General features: G+C 39.3%; 1 protein-coding gene across 1 annotated transcript; it reads right to left on the reverse strand.

Annotated features, from left to right (window-relative positions):
* Positions 1-429: 429 nt before the first annotated feature.
* On the reverse strand, positions 430-17,721 carry GBP5 (guanylate binding protein 5). Its single transcript, XM_036865552.1, has 12 exons — positions 17,656-17,721; positions 13,898-14,099; positions 10,762-10,971; positions 10,134-10,261; positions 7,904-8,013; positions 6,323-6,519; positions 5,714-5,956; positions 4,390-4,670; positions 3,404-3,616; positions 2,542-2,644; positions 2,063-2,244; positions 430-657 (listed from the first exon to the last, which is right to left on the reverse strand). The coding sequence occupies exons 3-12, from the start codon at positions 10,949-10,951 to the stop codon at positions 544-546; spliced, it is 1,761 nt and encodes a 586-aa protein (XP_036721447.1). The 5' UTR covers positions 10,952-10,971; positions 13,898-14,099; positions 17,656-17,721; the 3' UTR covers positions 430-543.
* Positions 17,722-19,018: the final 1,297 nt, after the last annotated feature.

The following is a 19,018-nucleotide window of genomic DNA, read 5'->3' on the forward strand; positions in this document are numbered from 1 at the left end:
GTTGGGAACCATACATGTCTCCACTAAGAAGCTAGGTTAGTTTTTTGCGTGTGTTTTATCATCAGTGCCTCTCCCTGATGGCATCCAGCACAAAACCACTTGGCAGGAGTGATGCCCACCTGAGTCCAAGTCACTGGGCAGATTCCATGTGACTTAGTTTATTGTAGAAACACCCTCCCAGGTCTCTTCCAATCCCCACTGAGACAAATATGGAAAATTAGAGGGGTGGTATTGGTGTACAAGAGAAAGTTTCCCTTGATAGATCCTGCCCAATATCACTGCCAATAGAGGCAATGATAATATGTCCCTTATAATACAAGTCATAATCTCTTTAAGGAAGCAAACAACATTTAAACTATTGAAATTAGTGAAATGCACATTTTACCAATTATGAGCATCATAACTTTATAACTCAATACAAAAGCTCAATATAATTATTATGAAGTTTATTTAAATGGTGATTGTCTCAAGTTCTATAGTTTCTTGTTCCTTTGTGTCTTCAGTGAAAGTGAACCAGAAAATGAATTTCTAGTGTTTAGTTCTTTAGAGTAAGATACATGTATCATCTGCTGAGTCATTCCTCTGGAGATGCTGGATCTCATCTTGAAGTTTTCTGCTCTCAGCTTGGAATCTCTCCTTGAGCTTTTCAGCCTCCTCCTAAAGAGTGATACATAAAACCAAAGAGCTTAGCAAAAAGTAGTGTCCAGATCACCGTGGGGGGAGGGGGGGGAGGGGAGGAGCCCAAATCATTGACTTTCCCTTAGTTATTTTAATCAATCAGTAACAAAAGACAGACTCTGATTCCTCCTTTCTGTTCATGTCCATTTTACGTCTCACTCTTGGTTTCCTACTTGTGTAATTCTTCTCCCATGTCTCTTTCTCTAGCTGCAGAAACATCATCATCTCTCAATCCCTGAACTATTGGTGTTCCAAGAATTATATCCTAAGGCCCCTTCCCCCTTTGCCCTTAGGGAATCTGAGTCATGTTTTGACTTCAATTCTCATGTATATACAGAGGAATGTCAGATCTAGTATTACAAGGAGAGATTGATACAACAACTAGGTGTCTAGGTGATATCCACAATCAGGTGAGGAGTCTGAGCCTTAGATACGGGAATTTGTTTCATGTCTCCACAGTTATGGGGTAAAAGTAGAAGGACAGTGTGGGGAGATCAGAAACACCAGGTTGAAAATACTGTCCTTCAGTGCAGGTCTGTAATCTCAAAATTGTCTTGGAGCAGTGTCTGGAAAACAAGCACCTACAGGTAGATCAGCCACCCTGGAGGAGGAAGAAGGTGTCCTTTGTCTCATAAGGGTGCTCACGTAAGAATTTCAGACTAGGTCTGTAGAAACGAAAGCATTGTAGATCTCACTCACTGGGAAGGCTGTTTTGATAACTTGCTAGGATGTATGATATTGGCATTTAGTTATCTCTTTGGAACCTAATTTTTCTAATCAGAAAAATAAGGACATAATGGTTCTGATTCACAGTGAACAGATTAGATTAGAGAATGTGTGTAAAGTTCTTTGTACAGTGCTTGGTAAATAAGAACTACTGTTAATTGAGTGATAATAATAGTAGAGGACTGGATGAAACAAGTTAAAGGCTTTCAGAACCAGTGACAATTAAGGAAAGGACAGGGGCATAAACACAGTAATATGAAATTAATTTAGCAAGGTAATCTATGACCAGTGGAAAAGACTAGCTAGAGCAATTAACAAGATAACAAAAAAGACTAATTACCCTGGGTTAGAAATATCCTTGGATTTTGCTTAACAAATTAATAATGCTTATGCTGTGCCAAGCGTCATTCTAAACACAAATATTGACTCATTTAAGTATCAAAATTGCCCTATAAAATAGGTATTATAACCATCTCCGAACAATATATTTAGTAAGAAGTGGAGCTGGTTTTCTTACCCAGGCTGTCTGATTCCAGAGTCCTGGCCCTGAGCCACAATATTATGCTGCCTCTTCCACACTGTCAGTGCTTCATGTTCTCATCAATACAGAGAGGGGAATATGATTAAAATCCAGAAATGAAATAATTGATATGAGTACCTTGAGCCGACGTTCTTGGGCCCTCTGTTGCAGTGCCTGCTGGTACACTCTGTTTATCTCCATTTGTCTCACTTGTTCCCGATGGAGTCTCTCCCTCTGCTCCATCATTTGCTGGTGCTGCATTAGAATTGCCCCCAACCTTTGTTTTTCAGCCTTCATAAACTCTGCTTTCGCACGTGCCTCTGAAAAGAAAGAAAATGGCAAACTTCTCTAGGATTAAAGTACCTTTCCTTCTGCCTCCCACTCATTTGTTATTGCTGCTACTTCATAGAGAAAATTCCCTGGGGTCATATTTCCCCTCCAGGCAATCATATTGTAGCTGACGGTATATGCCCTATTCACATATAGACTGAGAAGCTAAGAATGGCACATCTTTGCCATTCTTGCTCTTGTTTAATGATCCCAGGTGAACAAGGCCAAATTAATTTAAAATGTATAGAATTTCTGTCTTGCATCTTTTTTTTCCATTTTCTTCTCACCTTCCATCTCCTCTTCCCTTGCGGTGAGAATCAGGTCTGTCTGCCAAATGGTAACACACTCAAACTCCTTGGACTGTAAATATTTCTGCAGAGCTTCCTCAGCCTGGGAACCCCAAAAAAATGCAGTTAGAGCTAGGAAATGATTAGAAATGTTATAAACCTCTTTATTTCTTTTTCTTCCCAGCATCTTTTCCTCCCTGGAAGTGCTCAGTCTGTACTTGGTGAAACTATCAGTCAAGGCTTTTCTGTCAAGGGGTGGGCACAAGCTCCAGGCTGGCCTATCAGAGTACCCAGGGCCACTTGATGCAAAAGATTTGGGTACAGGCGGGAAAATACTGCAGCTTGGGTGTTTTAAAGACTGATATGGATGGTGGGAAAGATGCTTTCTCTCCCGTGAGACTGAGGGCACAAAGGACTAGTTAAGCTGCGAACTGTTGGGGTCATCTTTGCTGCTGTGTGGGGTGAGCCTGCCTGAGAATGATGCCAATGGTGAGGAAAACAGAACAGAAAGCTGGAGTTGAGATTGGAAAGAAAAAGGAAAGGGGAAAATTGATTACATTGTTACATGTAATCAACTGATTATGTTAAACTCTTGAACATATCTACACTTACAACTAAATTTAAACATTTTGCCTTTAGTTTATGTGAGCCAGTGAATTATTTTCTTAAGTTAGTTCGATTATTGGGATTCTGTACTGTGTAACCAAAAAAGTCCCTTTGTTGCAATGAGTGTTGAAGGCTGTGATAAAAGTCTGGTGACTATGGTGATAGTTCAGTTTAATACCACAGCTCTCATTCTTCCTGTCCGAAAAAAGAAGACCCCTAGCAATTCCCCATAATTAATGCATAAAACTAGGGATACCTGTATTCCTTTCCTGGGCTCCTGATAGTACTTTGCCTTCAGCTCTTCTCTCTTCTGAAGGAAGAGACGATGCCCCCCAGGTTTTGAATAAATCCCTTGCTTCACATCTTCTTCTAGAGGACAAAAAATATCCCGAAGTAAAGCTGAACAGCGATTCAGTGATGCCTCCAAATTCCGTTTACAAAAGTCATTCTGTTTGGTTTCTAGCAGGGTCTTCAAAAGGAAAAAGGTCCATGGAGAAGGTGTTAGCAACACTTCAGTACTTTTAGAAATGGTTTACAAAAAGAATCTCTGTATTTTTTCTGTAAATTCAAGGACTACAAGTAATACTATATCCTCCCTACCAAACCTAGAAAAGTTCCAAGGATGATACACTGTAGAAAAATGACTTTACTTTTGTTTTTGAAATCTCCTGGAACCCCATTCTTTTGCTTTTTCTGCTTTAGATAGGATCTTCAGACTGCAGATCTCTAGCCTCATGCCCTAATTTTAAATGTAACCTACTGTTTTACAACCACCCCAGTATTATACTGGGCTGGGATTCCCAATGAGGTAGAATGGATGAGTGGGTGCTATTAAACCTAGGGACATTATATTTTAGTAGATCCATTTGGCAATTCTGTATGCTTGATTAATAAAAAAGGAAAGTTAATTAGTACTTTATGAATACATTTTTTTAAGGGATAAGATTACTTTAAAAAAATTAGTCCATGGGTGTAACATAGTAAGTTGAGTTGTCTGCATGTGAAAGTTTCAGAATCTATAGGGTCCAGAGTAGTTACATGTTTATTTGTTTGGTTTTTTGTTTGTTTGTTTTCAGAATAATAGTGATATCTTGGTCACATAAGTGATAGTCATTGTCTCTCAGTCTAGTAAGAATTGTTTTTCTTAATTAAGTCCTCATTTTGCCTCATTTTTGCCTCATAGCAATACCTTGCCTATATTGCCCCTAAGCCCCATGAACTACAGCAGTAAAACTTAATTACCTCTAATTTTTCCTGGAACCCTTGGTCTATATCCTTGAAAGAGTTCTTCATGAAGACTTCCATAGCCCCTTTCTCACTGGCCCTGTGCAGATCCAGCAGCTCCTGGAGGGTTTCCGTGGGCAGCTGCACCTTCTGGCCCATCTGTTGGTCATAGTGGGCAATGGCCTTTTGCAGTGCGGCCAAGTTCTTAATCTGGGCCAAGGCCAGGACTTCGTTCTCCATGCAGGGCAGATCCCCACTGTTGATGGCATTGACATAGGTCAGTACCAGGCTCTCTAGATCTTCACAGGAGGAAGAGATGCTTGAATTATTTGCAGAGAAAAAAGACATGCTCTGAACTGAGTAATTCTGAGAATGTTAATTTAGTGTATTCAGCCTCCTGCACAGTGTTCAAGTGGCCCAAATAAGTTCCTTTGGGAAATTATGTGACCAAGAAGACAGATCTTTAATTCTTTGAGAAAAGAAAGTGTTCAAAGAGGAAAGTTCAAGATCTATGTGATGATCCACATTTCATCATTTTCTCATTGAGAAATGAGGAAATGGTTATATAAAATTGTGTGTATTCATTTGATTAGAATACTATAGACCTTTTGCCTCTTTATACTTCCCATTCTTTCTCTCTTCCTCAGGTTTCTGTTTCCTTCAGAATTCCATTTTCTCCTCCACTTCAACGTGTAAAGCTGATATGAGTGTTACCCTCATTGGAAAAATCACAAAGTAGGCAAATTAGACCAGGTCAACTTACTCTTCGTTGGAACATTGCTGTTTGTCTTCCTTGTCCTTAGCTATTTTTGTTTGCACTCAACTTGCCTTTAGAGCGTAGCAATAATTGACAAAGTTCCAAGACATAGAGTATTTAGGAACAACTGGACCAAGAAGTCTGCTTAGATTTCTTTAAGGGTTCTAGACAACTTGGGCATCTGCTTGTTTAATGCTTGTATCAAGCACATTCTATTTATACAGAGAATGTATGTGTTTTCTTCATCTTCTGCCTATCAAAGGCATAATAAGTATCCATAATATCGGTAGAACAAATGCTGCCAACCCACGTGGGTTAGTCTAGTTCAACAGTGGACCACTTATAGGTAGAACTTTTTTAACCTGACCTTTTCATCAGGTTATATTCCTAATTTATCTTACTTTGCAGGCATTGCTAAAAAAGCCTAGAAATATTTTTGGTGCTCACCTGAATTTAATAAATATGATACATATGGTTTTCTTGGTAGTAGCTGATTATGTATTTTCAACAGTGGAAGGAGAAAATTACAACAGTGCTCTCATTCTCTATTTTGGATTGAAGGAAAATCCTTGAAGAGGTACTCACGAGATCCATTGACCTTGATGCCTCCTGAAACAGTTTTAGTCTTGGAATGGCTGAAGATGTAGGAACAGAAATCTGCCACTTGTTGTACAAATTCAGGATCCAGCTCATCATTATGCAGTGTCTCAAGCTGGGCAAGCTTCTTCCGATGAGTGGGCAAGTCAAAAATAAAGCATTCCTTTATTGGAAAGAATTTCTGTATACACAGACGGGGCAAATTAAAATTTTGAAGATGTTGATCGGTGCCTGAGGAAGGAAAAATAGGATTTTTAGTATAGGGTTAACTTTCATTTTAATCTCTTTCCCACAAATAAATGTGCTTTCTACCTACTGTTATTTATTTCACTACATTTTCACAAACCCTAAGCAAAAACTTAAAACGTGATCAATCAGGGAAAGGAAAATGGAAAAGTAATTTTCTCCAAGAACAGGGGAGTAATACAATTTAATATTGAATGTATTAGTTCACTTTAAATCAATAGTATTAATTATTTATGTGATAATTTAGTCAGGTGAGTAAATATAGGAAACTATAACTTTAACCAGCAACACACAAGAGATAATTTCTTGTGCTACTTCTCTCCCTCTTTCCAAAACTGAAGTCCCTGTTACCTTGCTTTGGCCTCAGTGAATTCTCCAGGTACTCATCTGCTGTGATGAGTCGCCCATTTGCTTCCAGGTCAAGGTAGAAATCTCTCACAGTCCACACTAAGTCTGGACAGACGCTCACAAAGTCAGCTGCATTGTCTACCCCATCAAGATCAGGTGACGTAACTGTTCTGAGCAGATTTGACAGTTCTGTCACATAGCTGAGATGCAATTAAGGAAAACTGTTGGAAATAGAACTGCGTCTAAACCATATTTAATTCCATGCCCTCCTATACTTTTATATTCCCTTTGGGTTATAACCAATCCTCATTTCATCAGTAAATATAAGGACTATTTTTCTTGCCCCATTTTTTTCCCAACATCTTCATTGGAGTATAATTGCTCTACAATGGTGCATTAGTTTCTTCTGTATAACAAAGTTAATCAGCCATATGTATACATAAATCCCCATATCCCCTCCCTCTTGCATCTCCCTCCCACCCTCCTTATCCCACCGCTCTAGGTGGTCACAAAGCACTGAGCTGATCTCCCTGTGCTATGCAGCTGCTTCCCACCAGCCATCCATTCTACACTTGGTAGTGTATATATGTCCATGCCACTCTCTCACCTCATCCCAGCCCACCCTTCCCCCTCCCCATGTCCTCACGTCTACTCTCCATGTCTGCGTCTTTATTTCTGTCCTGCCCCTAGGTTCTTCACAACCTTTTTTTTTTTTTTAGGTTCCATATATGTGTGTTAGCATACGGTATTTGTTTTTCTCTTTCTGACTTCACTCTGTATGACACTTTGTATGACACTGTATGACAGACTCTAGGTCCATCCACCTCACTACAAATAACTCAATTTCATTTCTTTTAATGGCTAAGTAATATTCCATTGTATATATGTGCCACATCTTCTTTATCCATTCATTTGTCAGTGGACACCTAGGTTGCTTCCATGTCCTGGCTATTGTAAATAGAGCTGCAATGAACACTGTGGTACATGACTCTTTGAATTATGGTTTTCTCAGGATATATGCCTAGTAGTGGGATTGCTGAGTCGTATGGTAGTTCTATTTTTAGTTTTTTAAGGAACCTCCATACTGTTCTCCATAGTGGCTGTATCAAGTTACATTCCCACCAACAGTGCAAGAGGGTTCCCTTTTCTCCACACCCTCTCCAGCATTTATTGTTTGTAGATTTTTTGATGATGGCCATTCTGACCGGTGTGAGGTGATACTTCATTGTAGTTTTGATTTGCATTTCTCTAATGATTAGTGATGTTGAGCATTCTTTCATGTGTTTGATGGCAATCTGTATATCTTCTTTGTAGAAATGTCTATTTAGGTCTTCTGCCCATTTTTGGATTGGGTTGTTTGTTTTTTGATATTGAGCTGCATGAGCTGCCTGTATATTTTGGAGATTAATCCTTTGTCAGTTGCTTCATTTGTAAATATTTTCTCCCAGTCTGAGTGTTGTCTTGTCCTTTTAATGTTTACAATGTTTTCATTTTTGTGTTTGATACACAAGGACCCATGAACATAGCTGGTGAATAAAGCAGTTCTCTCTGGCTTTGGTGCCATCCTGGACAACAAAAGGATACTGCAAGAGGTCGATAGCCCTCTGGTCAATTGTGTTCATAGTATTATATACAAAGGTACTACTCAGTAGTAGTGCCAGTACAAATATCTGGGTGTCACTCTTCTTGTCACCCTAGAAGTCAGAACAAATTTCAGTCATGTCTCATGGCATTCCCATATGAGCAGTTATTAAAAATAGACCCTTGACTTACAAATGTTAGACAAGACAAACAGAAATGGTTGTGAGAAACGTATGAGCTTTGAATAGTTCTGTCATTAGCATTGATAATTTTATACAAAACCATATTTTGTTAACTTATCAGTCCCTCTTATAACTGGTTAGGTGTTTGAAAAATGGATAGTCAAAGTTTGTGAAGGTAACCAGAGTGCTTAAAATCAAGATTTTCAATTGTGTAAAACAAAGTTGGTCTGTATACATAATACACGCATCTATTTTATTGAGTAGCTTTTATACACAGGACAGTTCACATTACTGATCTTATCTAATACTCAAAACAACACTGTGAGATATGTTTTTCTTTTTTTTTTTTTTTTTTTTAGAGAGAGGGATGGGACAAGTGACAGCATACAGCTAAGCTTCAGCACCAGAATTGCTCAAAGAGTAGAGATGTATTAGGGATACATATTCAGGAGCCTACTGGGGGTGAAGGATGTGAATAAACTGCACAGGTAATAAGGCAGTTCTCTGAACTGACTTGGTATTTCTCTGCTGCACAAATGGATCAGGAGCCCTGCAAAGGAGAACCTTCAGAGTTCAGTGTATTCAATGCAAACCTTTAAATGGTTCTCTTCCTCTTTTAGAACGTGTAATCTAGACTGGATACCCCCAACCTTGGGCTCCAGGGCACCTTCTTCGTGTTGGGATCTGTACATAGAAGATGCTAAAATACGAAGATATACAGTCCCTGTACATGGAGGCCATTTCTTACAGTTCTCCGCGTGATTATCTAATCTGGTAGGGATGAGAAAGGTAAAGTCCTTATCAGCCTGAGCCCCAGAGCCTCTTCTCCACAGAGTACTGTCATATTTTTTCCCCTTGTTGAGGTTTCAGATGATGTTTAAAATGTAAAATGGATCAGAGATAATTCTGCACTGGTCAGCAGGACTGGAGCAGAAACATGTTTTGATTCCTGGTACTGTTGAGATAAGTTTTTAACTACTGTCTCCATGTTACAGGTGAGGAAACTAAAGAAAAAATGAGTTAACTATTTTGAATTGTGGTAAATTAAAGGCAAAATGAAGACATAAAAAACGAGAGCTCGGGCTTCCCTGGTGGCTCAGTGGTTGAGAATCTGCCTGCTAATGCAGGGGGCACGGGTTTGAGCCCTGGTGTGGGAAGATCCCACATGCCGCAGAGCAACTAGGCCCGTGAGCCACAACTACTGAGCCTGTGCGTCTGGAGTCTGTGCTCCGCAACAAGAGAGGCCACGATAGTGAGAGACCCGCGCACCGCGATGAAGAGTGGCCCCCGCTTGCCGCAACTAGAGAAAGACCTCACAGAAACGAAGACCCAACACAGCCAAAAATAAATAAATAAATAAATTTAAAAAACTTTAAAAACAAACAAACAAACAAAAACGAGAGCTCAAGGGAAAGATCCAGTTTTGTGCTCGAGCCAGCTCACGAGAGCTGGCTGTGTACATCTTTCCTGAGCCCTGAGTTTAGTGACTTTACTTTGGTAGCTTGGAGTGAGCTGTGATGGGAGTACTTGGAAAACTGGCAAGTACTACAAAGCAAGGCTTTTTTTCCCCAGTGGGCTGGTTGTTAGACACTTACCAGCGTAGAAGTGAAAAAATCCCATGTTACTCCTGTGCAAGTGATAAAATGGATGAGACCAAAGGGGAAATAGAAGATTTGAGGAAACATTCTTGCTTGTCAGAGTCCGAGAGCTCCTAGTGCCAGGACCCTGATTTGGACTCAAGTCCCGCTGCCCTGAAGCTTACTGCATATCTCTATCCTCTACAGGGTCAGACTCGTGACAGTGATTTTGTTTGTACCGCCTTTCTGCAGTTCGGTTAAGTGCCTAGATCCACGTTCGCACAGCCTCCCAATTATGATTCTGGCTTATACATATATTTTTCTCACTTCAGGTTTCCAAACTTTGACTATTAAAAATAGAGAGGGGGAAAAAAAGGTATACCCTGGTCAAGCAGAAGTACAAAGAAAAAAAATCTCCCTGTGTAAAGAATGTTCAGGGATGAGGTTGATTAAAAAGGAATCCTTGTTCCTTGCCTTCTCTATGTCTCCAAGTCCCTCCGTGTCAAGAAGAACCAGGATGTGGTTTGGCTTCTCAGGGTGAGGCACACACCACATCCAGATGCCCTTGGTGTGAGACTGCACCGTGGATCCAACAGAGAAACCTGCAAGGGGGAGTGGAGAGGCTGTAACTGAGGAGGGGATCTGGAAATTGGAGATTTTCTTGACAACTGAGTTACTGTGTAAGGAAAGCAAGATGAAGATATGGCAGAAAGTATAACCCAGTATTGATCTGAATTACAATAGAGGGATGAGAAAATAAGAATACCAAGTACTGTAGGCTGGAAATTTGATGGATTTTTTTGCAAGAATATTATGCTATTAAAATTTTAATCATTTGTAATTACATATGTAGAAGTATTTTAATGATGTCTTACCCTTATAATTGGAAAATAGTATGATTTTTCTAAGAAAAAAAGGGTGATATGTCAGAAACAGAACTCAACCCTTTATCTCCCAGAAGATAATTAACTAGCTGCGGCCCAAACATTAGCTTTCAATATTCCTCCGCATCTCTAACTTCCTCTCCTCGCATCACCTTCCTGCACGCTGGGAGTGTGGGTGGGCAGAAGGGACTCGGCTGGGCTTTGCTGGTGCCACTCACCCTTGTTCTTCCCAGCCAGCTTGTTCATCAGGTAGGATTTGCCGGTGCGGTAGAGGCCCACGATAGCCACCACCACAACGGGCTGCTGAATGGCAGACAGGATCTTCAGAGCTTTCGGATTAACCAACAGTCGCCCATTAATGTTCTCAATGAGGCACAAGGGTTCTGGCATGTGAACCACTGGGGCCATGTTCAGGGGGGTCACCTGATCTGCAAGGGAAGAGATGGGATAGACTGGAATTTCTAGACTTTAAACAGAGAAAAATCATTTTTCTTCCTCAACCTGCAGGCATACTACTCTGCAGCATGGCCTAAGTTTCTGAAGAAATTTAAAAAAGACAAAAGAGCAAAGAGGGTCATAGTAAAATATGTCCTAGGCCCTTCAGAGTTCTACTATAGGCTACCCCACTGGTTCTTAAATATTTGGTGGCCTTATGGAAAACCATTTTCTGAGACTAATTTACTGCTATTTTGAGTCTGACGCTTCCCCACTGGTTTTGGCTTGCTTATATTTCTTAGTTTTTACCTCTTTGAATCCCCAGATTGAATCTTTATGACCACTATTTGTTACATGACACTTCTTGCTTTTACACCGTATCAACTTGCTTTTCTCTAATTTAGGGCTATGTCCAGTCAAAGCGTATTATACTAAATCCTGCCAGGTCATTATGTAGCATTATCTAACAAATAACAGTTGTTTACTTCTTAAAGCTTTACTTTTAAAGAATTTTTTATGTAGCTATTAGTGTGTGTTCTTCAGTCAAAACTTTAATGAGTGTTCATTTTATGAATGAGAAAGTGAGTGAAAATACTTTCTAAAATAATACTTAACCAGTTATTTTCTAATTTATGGGCATCAATTTCTGTAACCTAAAGAGTCCCCAATAAAACATGTTTAAGCTATCTGAGATTAAAACAAATGCTTGCTTTTCTGCCATCATAAAGAACAATTTTCTTCCATTTTAGAAGTGATTATTTTCAACAGAAGCTAAAAATCCACCATCTGCTTGTCTTTTTTAAAAAACTGAAATCTTACAATGCAAAGGTCTGGATTCCCTTGCTAGCTTTTAAAAAGTTATAAAGACCCATTCTCCCCCTTTCTTCATAGCCAATGCCCCAGAGATTATCCAGATGACAGATAAATAAAAAGAGAAACTGCTTGGTAACAGTAATATATCCATTGCAAATGTCATCACATCAGGGCATGGGAGCCAGGAAATGTTCAGTCCAAGCCACATCCAAAAAGAGGGGATCCCACATAATTTTACATTCCCAAATGCAAAGTTTCTTTTTACTCTAATCCACTTCCAATGCAGTATTGGCACCTTATGCTTGTTGAGTTCTGTTATCTGATTTGTATATAGCAGGGGTCATAATCATTTTTAGGTTAGAAAGATATGGGGACCTGGCAGTGATGATCTATAACAGTTAGCTAGAAAGACAGAAGATACACAATCTAAATCTATTTGCAGATTTTTGGGAACCTACAAGCTCTTGTGCTTTGGAATGAGGTCACTAATGGGAAAGGAAGCTAGTTTGTCTGAATTTTCAGACCTCCTAATGAATAACATTTAGCGCTGTGTATCTATATTAATGAAAGTATTTTATACATTGTCCCCAGATGTTACCCGGGTAACATCTTTAATGTTTTTAGGACAGCCCAATCTCCAAAACATCTCTGCAGATTCAATGTGTTTGAGCCCCATACGTAACTATTGCTCTATCATAACTCAGCCTATGATGTGTGCTCTGAGTTGCATTCTTCTCCCTAACTCTGTTAGAGCCCCATACTCTTTGGTAAATAAAAACAATGCAAGAATGCATCAAAACACACAGAAATACAAATATACATTTTGACTTTGAAATAGGGCAGATCTGATTTCTAATCTCAGACCTCCACCTGGCTCTCTGTGTGACACTGGCATTTCACTTAACACTCTAAGCCTATCTTCAGAAAAAGAAAGTAAATAAATAACTATTTATATACATCAGTATAACTACTAGCTTACAAAAGAGAGAGAGAACTGTAGGAAAGGAAAAAAATGTGTAAAGAAGGAAAATGCTGAGAAATATAGGAGAAAAGGCTCGGAAGGACTCCTAATGGAGTTTCTAGAAGAAGACATCTCTGTTTTCAGTCATACAATTCTAGATGGATTTTGTGTTACTTTTATGTTGTTTGCCTTCACTTTGCTTTGTGTTGTTTTTGGTTTGAGTTGGTAGGAAAAGGAAAAAGCTCTTCTTAAGGAGAAAAATGGAAATCAAGCAAGAAGGAGATGCATGAAGTATGTGCTGTGATAAGAAATTCAAAGGAGGAGAAAGTTTCCAGGAGTAAACAAAATTTCCAGACAGTGTTAAGTGATTCGTTGGGGCTTCCCTGGAGGCCCAGTGGTTAAGGCTCCACGCTTCCACTGCAGAGGGCAGGGGTTCAGTCCCTGGACTAAAGGTCCCAAGTGCCGTGCGGTGCAGCCAAAACAAAACAGAACAACAATGAAAAATACATAAAAACAAAAAGTGATTCGTAATAGTAGAATTATTAGAGGAGAAGAAACAAAGTCCGACACAAAAGGCCTTAAGGAATGAGTGGGTGTCAATCAATCAAGACTAATTCATTCAGGGTTCTTTCTAAAGGAAGACACTCATCTTCAAAAAAGTGCAGGGCTATGACTAAAATATATAGCCATTTTCATGAAACTTCTTCATTGTTCATTCTGGGTTTCAACTTTTTTCTTTCTTTTTTTTGTCCTTAACAAGGTAAGCAAGCCATTTACATTACATTTCGTTCAATGCTCTTTCTCATGAAAATAGTACAGTCATAGTTCTTCAAAAGTTAAGGCTGCAGTTTGAAGGATCTTTATCAGGTTTTATCAAAGGTGACTTAAGTGGCAATTATGATCCCCGTAGATCATAAGGTGGCAAAGGAAGAAAAGCAGTATGAAGACATTTCAAACTCTCAGTCCCCACACGTGCTCGTGTCTAATTCAGTGGAACTGGCACTTAATGAAATCTGCTGCCTGTCTGAAAGCACCACAATTTACCTTTAATAAGAGGTGATAGTCTACGTCGAGCTCAGCTGCACTGTATCATGAACAGACTTTTTAAGACATCCTGACCCTTTCCACCCTTGCCCCAGACTTACCTTAACGGTGAAATCAGTAGCAGAGATCTTTTAGAGCTGGTAAGAAAGGTGCTTCAATGAGAAATTGGTAAGAGTTCTAAATCTGTCCCTCAGGTTAGCTGTGTTGGATTCTGATATACTTTTTTCTTATCCAGTCCTGGGGATTTCTTTTCTTTCCACTCCACTCTGCCAGAGGGCGGAGGATTAGAGTATGAAACAAAACCTGAAAGTGGAAAGGGTTTTTGAAATGTCGCTGCAGGAAACTGAAACCACAAGCCAAACGGAAACCACAAGCCAAACCACAAGCCAAATTGTACATGGAAGAGAAATTTGAAATCATTTGCATTTTTTTCTACTCCAAACTGTCCTCGGGGCTGTGGGAAACCATAATAAGTCTACAGTAACAGTGACTATAACCCCAAGGTATGTTTACATTATGTGAATATACCATTTTTGCTTGTTTTTTGTTTTTGTTTTTGTTTTTGCTTGGCTGCACCACGCCGCACGTGGGATCTTAGTTCCCCAATGGGGATCCAACCTTTGCCCCCCACAGTGGAAGCGCAGAGTCTTAACACTGGACCGCCAGGAAAGTCCCCGCTTGTTTGATTTTAAGAAACCAGCCTTCCTATGCAATTCAGGTCATCTCTTGCTAAATATGTAGGAATTTTGATAGACTTTTTTTCTGAGAAAACTTGAGTTTGATACACAGAATAAACTGCTGTAAAATTTCAATGAAGAAAAATTCACTTCCTCAATAGACAAACTAGATGCTAAACAATTTTAAAGAACTTAAAAAAAATCAGTCATTAAATAGTCAACAGATTTTTATAACTGCATCTTTCATCAGTCAGGCAAACATTCAAAGCGAACACTTTGAATACCTACTACACGCTGCAGTGTTCAAAGAGAAGCAAGAAACCAACAATCAAGAAGCATCATAATCCCTATGAGGAGATTTTGTTCTAGATGAATGCAACCTACAGCCTCCTTTGCCTCCCTCAAACCCACTCCTCCCAAACATGCAAATATTTATTTGGTTGTCTTCCTTATTTTCAACTATTGTCTGGTAGCGTTGGCACATTGTTTTTCAGAGCTTTGTAACTTAAATCTTTCAACCACCCAAGATATTAATAATAGAAAGTTCTCTATGTCTTTTTATTATTATTACTGAGATATAACTGACATATAACATTGTATTACTTTTAGGTATGCAACACAATGATTTGACATATGTATATATTGCAAAATGATTACTACAAAAAACTTAGTTAACATCTGTGACCACACAGTTACATTTTTTTCTTATGATGAGAACTTTTAAGATATACTCTTTTAGCAACTTTCAAATATACAGTAAAGTATTCTTAACTATAGTCACCATGCTGTTCATTATATCCCAGGATTTATTTATAACTGGAAGTTTGTACTTTTTGACCACCTTAACACATTCCACCCTCCCTCCCCTCACCTCTGGCAACCACCCATCTCTTCTACGAGTTCAGTTTATTGTTATTTTTTAAGATTCCACATATAAGTAAGATCATACAGTACTTGTCTTTCTGTCTGACTTATTTCACTTAGCATAATACCTTTCAAGTCCAACCATGTTGTCACAAATGGCAATATTTCCTTCTTTTTTATGGTTGAGTAATATTCTATCATATATACATACCACATTTTCTTTATCTACTCATCCATTGATGGATAATTAGGTTGTTTACACATCTTGGCCATTGTGAATAATCTTGCAATGAACATGGAAGTGAATATATCTCTTCAAGGCAGTGTTTTCATATTCTTCAGAGATATACCCAAAACTGGAATTGCTGGGTCATGTGGTAGATTTATTATTTATTTTTGAGGAACCTCCATACTGTTTTCCATGGTGGCTGTACGAAATCTATATTCCCACCAACAGTGCATAAGTGTTTGCTTTCTCCACATCCTTATCAACACTTGTTATTTATTGTCTTTTGGATAATAGCCTTTCTGACAGGTGTGAGGTGATATCTCATTGTGGTTTTGATTTGCATTTCCTTAATAATTAGTGATGTTGAACATTTATTTCAGTTACTTGTTGACCCTTTTTATGTCCTTTTTGGAAAAATGTTTATTCAGGTCCTCTGCCCAAATTTAATCAGATATTTATTTCCTACTGAGTTGTATGAGTTCTTATATATTTTGGATATTAACTTCATCAGGTAGATGATCTGCAAATATTTTCTCCCATTCTGTAGGTTGCTTTTTCATTTTGTTGATGGTTTCCTTTGCTGTGCAGAAGATTTTTCATTTGATGTAGTTACATTTGTTTATTTTTGCTTTTGTTGCCTTTGCTTATGGTGCTAAATTTTAAAAACTCTTTGCCAAGACCAATGTCAAGGAGATTATCCCTATGTTTTGTTTTAGGAGTTTTTTGGTTTCAGGTCTTAACATTCAAGTCTTTAATCCATTTTGAGTTTATTTTTGTGTGTGGTGAAAGATAGTGATCCAGTTTCTTTCTTTTACATGTGGCTGTCTAGTGTTCCCAACACTACTTATTGAAGAGACTATTCTTTCCCTGTTGCATCTTCTTGGCTCCTTTGTTGTAAAATAATTGATCATATATGTGTGGGTTTATCTGTAGGCTCTCAATTCTGTTCCGTTGATCTATGTGTCTGTTTTTATGCCAGTACCATACTATTTTGATTATTATAGCTTTGTAATATAGTTTAAAAGCTAGATGCATGGCTTCAGTTTTGTTCTTCTTTCACAAGATTGCTTTGACTATTCAGGCCTTTTTGAAATTCTATACAAATTTTAGGATTCTATTTATATGAAAAAACTTTGCTGGATAGAGTATTCTTGGCTGATAGTTTTTACCTTTCAGTATTTTGAGAATGTCATTCCACTCTCTTCTGGTCCATAGAGTTTATTCTGAACAACCGGCTGAGAGCCTATTGGGGATTCCTTTGTACGTTAAAATCTTTTTTTCTCTGGCTGCCTTACAATTCTTTCTTTGCCATTGACTTTTGACAGTTTTAATATAATGTATTTTGGAGAAGGTCTTTTTGCATTGAAGTAACTAGGTGTCCTCTTTCTTATCTTCATGGACTTGAATATCAAGTTCCTTCCCCAGGCTTGGGAAATTCTCAGCTATTATTTCTTTAAATAAATTCTCTGCTCCCTTCATCTGCTCTTCTCCTTCTAGGAAACCCATTATCCTAATGTTGCCCTTCCTAAAAGAGTCAGATAGTTCTCATAGAATTTCCTCATTTTTTAAAGATCGTAATTCTCTTTCCTCTTCTGCCTGTATTATTTCTAGATTTCTATCTTCAAACTGACTAATTCTCTCTACCATGTGGTCTGCTCTATTTTCAACACTTTCTAATGCATTCTTCATCTTATTTATTGAGTCCTTCAGCTCCAGAATTTCTATTTGACTTTTTCTTAGAGTTTCAATCCCTTTAGCAAAGTATTCCTTCTGTTCATTTATTCCTGAGCTCATTGTACTGCCTTTCTGAGGTTCTGATGAATTGTCACTTTCTTTTTGTGATACAGTGTTACTGTTGTTCTTCATGCTGTGATGAGTTGTTTGTTCCTCTGCTGGTGCATTTGAAGTACCGAACACCTTTCTTTATATAAAGCTTTCTCTCTCTCTCTCTCTCTCTCTCTGTGTTTGTGTGTGTGTATGTATGTTTTACTTGATTCTAATGATTCAACAGGTTAGAATTTAGAAATAAGAGCCTGTCTTTTGTTTTCCAGTAGGTGGCGCTATAGCACAGGTTTTTGGTTTCTCTTACCTGCGTGCCTCTGGTTGGTTATATTAGAGAGTTGGCACTTTCTACCCTCCACTGCCTCTGTCAGAGGTGTAGTTTGGTGCCTTCTTGTCCCTGCTTGTGTCTCTAGGGTTGCTGGGCCTTGCTACTGCTCGTGTCCCTGGCGTCGCCGTCCGGGGCACCAAAATGGCAGGTGCTTCCACCGCATCCAAGATCTCCTGAGTCACAGGCTCCACCTCTGCTGTGGGAGGAGAAGGGGGAGGAGGAGCTGGGATCATGGGCAGTTCTGCCGTATCCAGGGTTGCGGGGTTCGCTGGCAACGCTGCTGTGGGTGGTGATGGATGGGCGGGCTGGAGTTGTGGGTGCCTCTGTAGCTGGAGGGATGGTGTCACAGGTCCCACCGCTGCTGCTGCCCAGATATCTGTCGCCACAAGCATTGCTATGGCCAGGAGGTCAGAGTCGTGTGTGCCACTTCCCTTGCTGCTCCTGGGTTCCCTGTGGCTGCCAGCTCAACTGCTGCAGTTGGGGGACAAGTACTGCAGGCACTGCCTCCACTGTTTCCCCTGTTCTGCATCCTCTGTGTGTTACAGTTCACCCACCTTTAGATGTACAGGCTTATGGAATTCTTCAGTTTCCTGGTGTGTTGGGCAGAGGTATCTATGCTGAATTGTGGATGTTTAATGGTTGTACGTTGTAGGGGGGAGACAAAGAAAGCATCTGTCTCTGCCCTGATGTTGATGTCACTCCACAGTGTTCACTTTAAAAATATTTATTGGAAAACCATATACATAAAGAGAAGTGACCAAATTACACATACACTTAAAATACTTTTAGTATTAGTATCTAATTAGATAAAAAGTATCTAATTAGTATCTACATTAGGTACTTTTCCAAAAGTAGATATGTTCTTGTGCTTTCATGTCAGTAAAGGAATAGATTTTTACAAATACTCCCAGAAGCTCAGTCACAGAACCTTGCAATTTCAACTCCCTCCTCCCACAGGGAAACTAGTAGACAGCCTCTGACATGGCTCCCAATGATCCTAGCTTCATTACACTATTCCACTTCCTAGTATTCACACCCTTGTGCAATCCTCTTCCCTCTGACAGTGGGCTAAATCTAGTGAATTTCTTCTAAAAATATGGTGAAAGTTGTGAGGTTTTACTTCCATGACTAGGCTATAAAAGACTGATCTCTCTCTCGCTCTCTCTCTCCCTCCCTCCCCTTCTTGGTTTGGTGACACTGGTACAGCCAGTTGCCATGGTAGAGACACTCACATGGCAAGACATTGAGAGTGGTCTCCAGGCAACAGCCAGTGAGGAATTGAAGACTTTAGCCCCAAACTCATGATGATTAATGCTGCCAACAACCACAAGAGTAAGGTTGG

Source organism: Balaenoptera musculus, chromosome 1 (assembly GCF_009873245.2).
Source record: "Balaenoptera musculus isolate JJ_BM4_2016_0621 chromosome 1, mBalMus1.pri.v3, whole genome shotgun sequence".
NCBI lineage: Eukaryota > Metazoa > Chordata > Mammalia > Artiodactyla > Balaenopteridae > Balaenoptera > Balaenoptera musculus.